At 45.7% G+C, this 11381-nt stretch overlaps 1 protein-coding gene across 1 annotated transcript in view; it reads left to right on the top strand.

Moving 5' to 3' along the window:
• MAP3K5 (mitogen-activated protein kinase kinase kinase 5) overlaps positions 1-11381 on the top strand; it is a 230658-nt gene that overhangs the window by 138980 nt on the left and 80297 nt on the right. The window contains exon 11 of the mRNA XM_045294594.1: positions 8038-8145. Within this exon, the coding sequence (XP_045150529.1) occupies positions 8038-8145 (108 nt within the window). The remainder of the gene's footprint in view (positions 1-8037; positions 8146-11381) is intronic.

Raw genomic sequence — 11381 nt, forward strand, 5'->3', positions numbered from 1 at the left:
TACCACGAATAGATGGTGGTCTCTGCATTTGCCTCTTCAAGAAATTTCATAAAAGTGGGATCAGACAGTGGTAGTCTATTCACGTTCGACTTGTTTTACTCAGACTGATCTTTTCCAGGTCTATCCACGTCTTAGCATGTAGTCAGAATGTAGTCAGAATGTCAGCTCTCCTTGGGGTGGAAAATTATTTCATTTCACGTGTATGCCACCTTTGAGTCATCCAATCGTTTATTGATGGACGCCTGGTTTGCACCTGTGACTGGTGAACGATGCTGCATTTGAATACATTGCCCATCATCGCAGGTGGTGCTGACCCCCTCCTGGTAGTTCTCAGAACACCGTCCAAAGCCATGTGATGTTGGTGTGTAATTGGAGAATCCTGGCTGCTCACTGTGCATCCACAGTCCTTTGCACTCAGACTGATGCCGTCCAACGCTCCCTAAGGACACTCTAGTCTCAGAGGTGGTGACGAAGCTCAATTCCTGTGGTAGAATCTTGTTCGCCAGTTCCTGCCCAGAGGATCCGCAGCTTCATTAGTTAAATCCCTTACTAGCATTGATTCAATTTCTTTACTCTGACTTCCAGATGAGGTTCGAGCTCAGTAAAATCTTTCACTGAAAAGTCTTTCAAACGGAAACACTTGGTTATTTTCTAGCGCAGAAAATGCAGAGCCTGGGACAGTCCCTCGCGTCCAGTGAGATGGCAGCTGGTCTTTAGCCGACGGTCTGAGTGGTGGTAAATTGTATACAAAAAAGGAGGACAGGGTTGAAGTACTTAATTGACCATGTGCTAACGAAAAATCTGCTGTGAAAGGAAGTCACTCAGATTGGCTATTCTGAGCTAATCCAAATTAGTTTACTCTGAATTCGTTTGTCACAGTGTAATAAATGGATGTGAAAATTAAAAGTGGAAAACATTAAAAAAAGAAGTGAGGAGACGTACAGGTATGGTCACCAGGTGAAGGAGGTCGGGACGGAGGCGAGAAGGATGTGCGAGTCTGCTTCCGTGAGGATTACAGCCTGGGAGTCCCGGTGGGAAGGTTCACCTCTGTCTTGTCGGGTTGGTGTACATCAGAAGGGACTCAGCAGTCAAGGGATTTTATCCTGGAATTGGTAACAAGAACTCTACGAAAGGAACCTGTCAGTAGCTAACAAAGTTGAAAGTATTTCTGTTTGACCAGCAATCCTACTTAAAGGAATGGATTTATCCTACAGAAATGAAAGCACTAAGTTTCCATTGCCTCCTTATTTGTATAAGCAGAAATCGTGACACCGCTCTGTGCATAGTGAAATAATTGCACTAATAACAACACAGTCCTATGTAGAACATGATGTGGAAGGTTGAGCGAGTTCTCTTGTGGTTACGTGCTGTCTCGTTTGGTTTTGACTTACAGGGACCCTGTGTACAGCAGAGCAAAGCCCTATCTGGCCCTGCACCATCCTCATAACGGATGGGTACCATGCTTGAGCCCATTGTTGCTGCTACTCTCTCGGTACATCACGTTGGGGGTCTTCTTCTTTTTTTTAACTGTCTAATAAGCATAATGCCATACTCCAAGTACTAGTCCTTCCTGATAACACACCCCAAGTCTCTGAAACAAAACCTTGCCGCCCTTGCTTCCAAAGAGTAGTTGGGCTGTATTTTTTCCTGGACAGCTTTGTGTTCTTGTAGCAGTCAATGACACATCCAATATGCTTGGCCAACATGATGATTCAGACACATCAGTTCTTCTTCAGCCCTCCTTATTCCCTGTCCACTTTTCACTCGCACGTGAGGGGACTGAAAATGCTATCATTGGAGTCCGCGTACATCATGCATCGTTTTGACATCTTTGCTTGTTAGCCCTTTTAAGGAAGCCCTCTGCAACAGGTTTGCCCAGTGCACTATGTCGTTTGGTCTGCATCTCTCTGGTTAGTAAGGAGCCTTCCTCCAGTCCCGATGCTGTGTTCCTCACAGAGTTCACCTTTGCAGGGGTTTCTCAGCATAGCAGCAGAATAGGTATGGTGAAAGGCCACCACCCAGACGCACACCTTTCCTGATCGTACCACCCAGTGTCCGCTTGTTCTGCTCTCCTTCCATGGATGCAGCCTGTCTGATGCCTGTGTAGTATGCCACAAGGTGAGGCCCAAGTGTATAGTCACTGCTTTGTTGTTGGAAAAAGGTATTTCCCATGAATAAGCCACCGGTCTTGCAAACTTCTGCCATATCTTTACCAACGTCATCTCCCCAAAGTCATCTCCATCACCAAGGCCATATATTCCAATTTCTGATCATTCGTTGCTTCTGTCTTTTGCATTCCAATCACCAGTAACTATCAATGCATCTTGATTGCATGTTGGATGGCAGAAGTTAGTAAAAATCTCCAGTTTCCTCAGCTCTAGGACAGTAGGACCTATGCTTGATTCAAACTGGTCAGTGCTAGACTGTCGCAGCTCACCAGTGGCTAGCATATCCATTTTTATGCCATCCACTTAATTTTGAAAACCTCCAGTTTTCCTAGATTCAGACTTTGTGTAGTCCAAGAACCAGTTCCTAGTGGATGTTTGCAGCTGTTTCTTCTCCTGGGAAGGTCCTGAAAGCTTTACCCCACCAATGACGTCATTAAGGTCAACTCTGCTTTGAGGAGCTAGCTCTCTTGAGTGCCTTCCACCTAAGGGCCATATGTCAGACAATGTTTCACCGCTATTCAGATTTTTTCAGAAGTAGACTTAGGGTCTGTCTTAGTCGGGGAGCTCTGCTGAAACCTGTCCACTATGGGTGACTCTGCTGGTTCTTGAAATACTGGGGCCCTGTCAGTTTCATAACAACATGCAAGTCACCACACTGTGACCCGCTGACAGTGTGCGATAGTCTGTGTGTATGATCCAGTGAAAATACTTACAGTATAGTGCTACGGTTCTTCGTTTCTTGATTACTTTCCCACCGTTTCTTTCTTTGCGCTTAGAATTAGACTCTCCCACCTACAGCCATGCCCCGCAGGGTGTTCTGAGTAGAAGTGCCCCATAAGGTTTTCAAGGTTGTAATCTTTACAGGCGCAGACAGCCCCGGGAGTCTACTGCACAGCAGCTGGCTAACCTTTCTGTTAGCCGCCAAGTGCTTTCACCACTGCACCCCCATGGCCCCTTGCATTTATAATGCATCAAGAACCTTTATTGTGCAGTAGTCGCTGGGGCCGTTCTGCATGATTCTGTCTCCCTTTGCCACTCATGAGCTGTGTGATCTTGAGCAAGTTACTTAACCTTTCTGAGCTTCGTTTCCTCATCTGCAGAATGGGTAGTACTTAACTCACAGGGTGTTGATATAGATTAAATGAGTATATTTTGAGCTGTTGCGATGGTGCCTAGCATGTGGTCTGGCGACTATAAATATTAACTGTTATCTTTATTATTTCTTTTTATTTAAAGAAAAATATTACTTGGAGTGTTCTGTCCTTTGATTTTTTTTTTCTCTCTCAGCAATGTATCATGGAAACTTAATTTGCTTAAAAAAAACTGCTTCGTTTTCCAATGTATGAATGTATCATCATTTATGTAATATATTGTGTTGAGTAACTTTCTATCCCATATATAATACACAGTTTTGTTGGCACATCTTTGCAATATTTTATAGTTAGAAATAATGTTGCACTAAATGTGTGGCGCATAGACGATTTTGTACCCATGCTAATATATCTACATGATAAATTCCCAGAAGTGGAATTGACTGATAGTTCTCTGTTGTCCCCTCAGCAGGATTGTTATCTAAGGATATTCTCACTGGCAACACAGCCTGTTCAATAGAATGTTTTCATCCCATGTATACTTTTGCTGTACTGGTTGGGTGGAAAACAGGATGTCAGGGCCGTTTCAATGAGTCCTTCTCTTGTTATGTGCACGGATGCCCATGTGATGAAGTTTGCTTATTTAAAAGACCAGGCACTGATAAAAAAAAGAATAAAGGGATAGAGACCTTCAGTCCTTGCGCTGATGAAATAAATGGCACTGACCCTCCCCTCTTGCTGTAAATAACTTTAATATCTGAGGGAAAACAGTTGAAACCATTGCTTGCCAGCATTGGACAGCCATCCCCGCAGGACTGCAGTCTTTGAGAAAGAGGAGGGACAGGCGTTGACTTCCACACCCTCCATCTTGGTCCCTGAGGCCATTGATCTGGCTGCTGCACAGGAGGGTCCTGGGAGGTGGTGACCTTCTGCCCTGGCAGAAGAGCACAGATCAACGGTTGGAACGCTAAGGCAGCAATAATACGGGGAAAGTGCATTGGGCAAGGAGAGCCATGAGCTGTGACCCCCAAACTTTTACCTGGCTTTTTCTCTCCAGCCCGAGACCAACCCTTAGATTGTTACTCCGAGGGCTGACGTTCTAGGAGGTCCGGGAAGAGAGTAGCTCTTGGGAGGCTGAGAGCTGGACAGGGATTCCAGAGCTTGAACAATGCAAGGATCAGGTGTTTGAGATGAAAGTACTCACAGCCACCTATAGTCTAGCGATTTTTGAAACCCCCACCCCCCACCCCCACCCCGCCTCAAGCTTTTTGGCTGAGACACAGAAAGCCCACGTTATTGAATAAGAGCAACCCTAAAATCCTAACCAAGTCTAAATAAAACTTGGTTGGTCTCAACAGGATTAAGATGATCACTGGTAATTTAACTACTAGCCTGGGAAACAAAAAAACCCCCATCCTCTTGGCTAAATAGAACCCCGAGCCTTTGTAGCCTGTCGTCCACGTGACCAGTGGTCAAAGACTGCTAGACTCCCTAAGAAGCAGTAGAACAGCGCCTGCTCACAAAGAGCTGCTCACAGAGCTGCTCACAGAGCTGGGAGAGTCAGTAGAGGCAAACCCACGAGTGAGCCACCCTTAGGAATGAGAAGATAAAAATGTCAAATAACAGATAGATAAGGATTTCAAGTAACTGTTAGAAGATAATGGATGAAAAGCAGGCTATTTAAACTGATAAATGATCTATGAATAAAAGCTAATGAAAAACAAAGATATTTTACCTAAAATACACATTTTTTACTGCTCCTAAAAAAAAATCCTGAACCAATAACAGATGACAATTTAGATGTCAATTACACCTCCAGCCATGCTCTTCATTCATTGACCTCCCCTCCCAGACATTCCCTCTTGCAGTGGGGTGATTTGCCTTCCACCCCGCCCCTCCTGCTGCAGGGCATAGAGAAAGGCCTCGTGCTGGCAGGGCCTGCCCTCTGCTCCAGTGTCATCCTGTGGTCATGCCTGTGAAGCCTGCCGTAGGTCTTGGTCGGAGGGATGACATTCTCTTAAGTGGATCTGACTGCAATCCTGAATGACTCATGTTAGACAATATTGACGAGTTTGATGGTTTCCATCGATCTCACCCTATATTCTTTTTCATTCCTTCTAGAAATAGCCCTGACCCTGGGCAAAAGGAAGGAGAGAGCCATTTATTTGTGAAATGATTCGAATGATGCTATCATTTATTATTATTTGGGCTCAGTTTGAGTTTATTCCTTGTATATTTGCATAGTCCTTTTCTACATGGAAAAGTTAGGAGAGTATCAATGCACTGTCCAAAGGGCAGAGAGAGAGGAGATGTGTGGTACTTTTGAGGGCCCTGCAGAGTCCCCTGGACCCCTCGTGGTATAGTAGGGACTGGTCGGGCTGCTCACTGAAAGGTCGGCAGTTCAAACTCCCAGCCGCGCCACAGGAGAAAGACAGGGGTTTCTACTCCTATAAAGATGTTACAGTCTTGGAAACTCAACAGGGGCAATTCTACCTTGTCCTATAGCAGTGGTTCTCGACCTTCCTAATGCTACAACCCTTTCATACAGTGCCTCATGTTGTGGTGACCCCCAACCATAAAATTATTGTTGTTGCTACTTCATAACTGTAGTGTTGCTACTGTTATGAATCGGGTGACCCCTGTGAAAGGGTCGTTCGACCCCCCAAAGGGGTCGCGACCCACAGGTTGAGAACCACTGGCCTGTAGGGTCGCTGTGTGTCAGCATCAACCCAGTGGCAGTGAGTTTGGCGTTTTGGCTTTGATAAAGTCTTGAACTCATTGTAGACGCTTACACATGAAACCCCGGTTTGTGTCTCCTCTCCATAGGCCTTGCTCTCGTCCTTCCTGCTACCGACACCCCACGTTAGCAGTTCATTGCGATACTGACCATTGGGAAAGAGTAGGAATTGAAAGCAAGACAATACGGAGATTCCTCCATGCGCTCTATCTAGCTGTATGGTTTTGTCAGATTGCCTCCTCTTGCTTTCTTTTCCCTAGCCTCTCTGTATCTCTGTCACGTTTGCTAGAAATCCTTCCATTTTCTGTCATGTCCCGGGCAGATCAAAGGGCTCAAAAATGTTCAACAGGGTGGGGGAGGGGCGGGGGGGGAGGAGCTGAAACCAAGGGCTCAAATAGAAAGAAAATGTTTTTAAAACAATGATGGCAACCTATGTACAAATGTGCTTGACACAATGGATGTATGGATTGCTGTCAGAGCTGTAAGAGCCCCCAATAAAACGATCTTTTTAAAAAAAGTTCAGCAATGACAACTCCATGTAAAATGGCGTGGCCGTGGTGTCTGACCTCCCCTCGCTTCAGGAGGGGGAGAGAGAATCACCATCAGCCCAAAGCTGATTCCTGTGAGGCACGCACCATGCATGACCCAACCCACCACCAACTGCACCGATCTGACAGCAGCCACCCCCCCTGCTCTCTCTCCTTCTCTGGTGGCATCGATAACTCATTGCTACGGCCACACAATTCACAAAGAGCACTCAGGATCATGGGCATCATTTAGGAAGTAACACTGCAATTCAGGATCAGAAACCACTCAGGGTACAGTTCTTCAGTCAGGACAACTCAGCCGTACCCATAGGCATGCCTTTTTCTGGTCCTTGGCCTTTCAACCTGGGAACCCCGCAGTCTGTGTCCTGCTGGGGCAGGTGCTACAAAGCTCTTCAGCTCCACTAGGGAGTGCTGGGAGAGGGCCACTCTTCGGGGTGCCTCCTGCCCCAGGTCACAGAGCTTTCTTGCTCCGTGACTCAGGAAGCCCACTGTACTGTTCATGTCTTTGCTGCCTCCACTGTTGCTCCTCGCCATCCCCCACTGTCTCCAGTGTTATTTATTCCTAATATGAAATGTTAGTAATAATACAATACATTATGTAAACTTTTGATGAAGATTTTCAACTCACTTATCATATACCCTTCACACAGCTAAAATAGGCACACACTTTAATTTCTCTTTTCCTTTCGTGCAGCTAAATATATCATCGTTGAAGACACCAATTTTATTTTGGAGATAGCACAGAAACACATTTGCTGCCTCATATTCATTTCTTTGGTTTATTTATAAGGCTCTTTCAGTAATAGCCAGAAACCATCTCCAAGTCCATTTACGTGGATATGACTATACTACTGCATCTTTAAGACGAAGTATGATAGCTGTGCCCTGGATTATAGAGTGGGCTGCTAACCACAAAGTCAGCAGTTCAAAACCACCAGCTGCTCCTTGGGAGAAAGATGAGCCTTTCTACTCCCATAAAGAGTTAACAGTCTTGAAAGCTCACAGGGGCAGACCTACCCCAGTAGGGTCACTGTGAGTCAGAATTGATTGTTTTGGAATATGAGATCCAAAAAGTTAAAATAAGTATGTGAGAACCTACAGATGAAGTCTTGTCTTTTTTTGTGCACAGAATTACTGGTTTTATCATGTCTTCCTTTCACGGACACATTTATATTTATAGAAGCAGTCTGTTTTACCTGATACAAGAGTAAACTTTTAGAAGGGCACCCTTGGTAGACAGTCAAACCAACCTGTAGATTACAAAGCATTCTGATCGATCTCTGTCTCAGTCAAAGGTGATAAATGTGCTTTGTGGTCATCATGCACTACCATAAAATGCGTGAGGAGCACCTGGGAAAGACAGCCCAGACGGCAGTGGGTTTCGCTCTGGCTCTGCCTGAAGAACCTCCCACAGGTGATGTGGGTCTTGTAGCAGCTCCTGGTGGTTTAACTCCTAAGCCACTAATATTTGTCTCTTGTCTTTATGTTTCAAGGTGTTAATATTAGAGCCAACCAAGATCTACCAGCCTTCTTACTTGTCTATCAACAATGAAGTCGAGGAAAAGACAATATCTATTTGGCATGTGCTTCCCGATGACAAGGTAAGTGATGAAATGAAGATAAGGGTGCCAGTGACACAGGGCTGTACCCCTTTCTGGCATTTAAATATTCTGCCAATATCCAAGTTAGTGGCAAACAATAATTTTACTTAGTTATGTATTTTTTGCCATAAATATAGTTATGTAGTAGAAATAAAAAATGTGTTAACCGTGTTACGAGTTTCACTTACTGTATACTCGAGTATAAGCTAACCCGAAATTTTTAAAATTTTGAAAATGTTAGTTTGAAAATTTCTGGTCGGCTTATACTCGAGTATATACGGTATTTAATAAAATATAATTGCATGATTTCTATTTTTTATTATTCATTTCATAACCATCCAAAGTCTCTTCAGTATAGAATCTTTCTCTGATGTCTCATAAATCCATGTTATCCATTATGCACTGAAGAAGCAGCATTTAAAATAGAGGATTTTTACAATGCGTCTCTTGATTCTAAGAAGCCTGCCAGAGCAGCACTCTTTCTAATCTTCCAGTACATCGTCCTAGTTGTCATTGCATTTACCAAACCCACGCGACCCAGGGTTACCCAGTCCATCCCGCTCAGAGTGACCCTGTGGGACGGGATCGAACTGCTCCGCATGGCTTTTGAGGCTGTGAATCTTTATGGGAGCAAATAGCCTCATTTTTACCCTAAGGAATAGCTGTTGGGTTAGAACTGCCAACCTTGTGATTAGCAGCCCAACATGTAACCCACTCGGACCCCAGGTCCCTATTTAGTTATCTAAGTAGCTGCCCAATCTCAGCTTAGTCACTGGCAAAATGTAGTGGGCTATGTCCCCACTTGTTTTCAGAAGGGTCCCAAACACCCATAGCAATGAACTTTTCCACTTTCATATTTCATCAGCCCTAATGCATGTACAGGGAGGCTTGGTGGCACGGTGGTGTTAATCTAGTTCAAAAGATTGCCAGTTCAGTCCCCACCAGCCACTCTGCAGGAGAAAGATATGGCAATCTGTGTCTGTAAAGAAAACAGCCTTGGAAGCTGTCGGGGGAGCTCTGCTCTGTAGGGTGGGTCCCTATGAGTTGGAATAAACGTGTTGGAAATGGATGAATGCGTCTACGAATCAATCTGTATAAAAAATTGTTTGATGGAGCAGCCGCCACTGAAGACGCCACTCCACCTCTAGGGTAATCCACAGAACTAGCTCAATCCCAGAGAGTGATTTTGATGCAAAGTAGTACATTTATATTTTTTTCTTGTAGTTGTTTTCTAAAACCCACTTACAATGTTCCTTAAAACTTTCTTCATTCACACCTTCCTGCCAGTGCGTTAGCTCTGCACCGCTGGCTGTGTGCAGACAGAGCCAAACAGGCCCCTCTCGCTGCTTCTTTCTCCTCGGAGACAGAAGCAGACCCGCGATCCCGACAGCTTTGCCAGGTGATGGGAAGGGAAAGTTAAAGCAGGAGAAGAAATCGAGGAGTATATTTGGGGGCAGAGGGTTGCCTTTTTTTAAATGTGGCGTCGAGTCAGCAGTCTTGGGTTCAAACCCTGCGACTGCCCTTGGACAACGTGACTTCTGCGACCCTCAGCGTCCTCATCTGTAGAATGGTACGTTCCACTTAAAACTTCCAGCCTCAAAGGGTTGTTGTGAAAACTGGGTGAAACCGTGCACGTAGAGTGCTTCGCACAAATCCTGGCATATCATAAATGCTCACTCTATTTTAACAATGGTTAACAGTGACGACGGCAACAACCAGAAAGCTACCAGCTTGTTCGATTACGCCCTGGGCTGGGATGCACAGGGTCTGCGGTTCTAATCCACCCAGCTGCACCACAAAGAAAGCTGAGGCTTGCTAGGCCCAGAGAGTTACAGTCCTGGAAACCAGGGGCAGTTCTACTTGCTGGCAGTGAGGTTGGTTGGTTTGAGTGTTAGGTTTACCTGGACTAATCTATCCTTTTGAAACCCTAAGGCAGTGGTTCTCAACCTGCCTAATGCCACCACCCTTTCATACAGTTAGTTCCTCATGTGGTGGTGACCCCCACCGTGAAACTGTTTTCGTTGTTACTTCATCACTGACATGTTGCTACTGTTATGAATCGGACGACCCTGTGAGAGGGTCGTTGGACTCATTCATAACAGAAAAAATTCTCGTGGTGATGGTTTTTGTGACAGACTTTTAGCCAGGACTGTTTTCCACTGTCATCATGTTGGTGGCTCTGTGGCCCAGCAGACTCCACTGGTGACATTTTTCACGCATAGTGAAAGACCCTCTCCAGCAGCATCACGCTTCGAGTACGGGGAGGACCGCTGAGGCAATTGCAGAGCAAATCCATCTACAAGCGGGATCCGAGTTTGGTGGGCCTTGGGGCTGCGTATGGGGAAGACTGTGATGTTCAGAGAGCGGGAAGAGGGACAAGGCGTGGAGTCCTCAGAGAATGTTCTCTGGAGAAAGGGAGAGGTGGACTCTGACTATGGGCTGGGCTGGAAGAAAGAAGGGGAAAGGGAAGACAACCGTGATTCAAGGAGCGAGGCAGAATTCCAGCAAGACCACGGAAAGGAAAATGAGCACGGAACGGGCAGGGGCTGCCGTGCTTGGTGCATGAGGGCAATGTGGTGAGTGTGGTGGGAGAGGCAGAATGGTGCAACACCATGCAGGGCTCCATGAGTTCACAGGAGGAGTTTAGACACGTGTTCTCACCCACTCTCACTCACTGCTATTGAGTAAATGCTGACCCATAACCACCCTATAGGACAGGGTACAACTGCCCTGGTGAGTTTCCGAGACCAGTAACTGTTTTCACGAGAGTAGATAGCCCCACCTTTCTCCTATGAGTGGCTGCTGGTTTCAAAGTGCTGACCTTACAGTTATCAGCCCAAGTGGTAACCACTATGCTACGAGGGCTCCCCTTAGACATGTGTTGGTAGACACAAGTGACCGCTGAGGTTTCTTTAAAGCCGAGGACTGGCATGACGGCAGGGCAGAACAGTCGTTAGGAAGGCAGACTTAACCTGTTGTCAAACCACATAGGTGTGAAGGCTCACTCCATCTCCTGCTTGCTTTGTGACTTGGACACTCCACTTACCTTGCCCATATCTGAGTAATATGAGAACGATTAGTACCTCAGAGAGCGGAATTCCTGCTCAGTGAATGGTAGCTCTCCCAGCTATAAAAATGTGTCTGGTCTTGATCTTGGCGTAGCTTCGACGCTGGAGGGCCACAAGAAAACTGTCAGGAAAACCCAGCTAGACACGAAGTAGGCAGGTGCCTTAGAC

This window comes from Echinops telfairi, unplaced genomic scaffold (assembly GCF_000313985.2).
Source record: "Echinops telfairi isolate 266 unplaced genomic scaffold, ASM31398v2 ScPeMD7_3533;HRSCAF=4204_0, whole genome shotgun sequence".
In the NCBI taxonomy this organism is placed as follows: domain Eukaryota; kingdom Metazoa; phylum Chordata; class Mammalia; order Afrosoricida; family Tenrecidae; genus Echinops; species Echinops telfairi.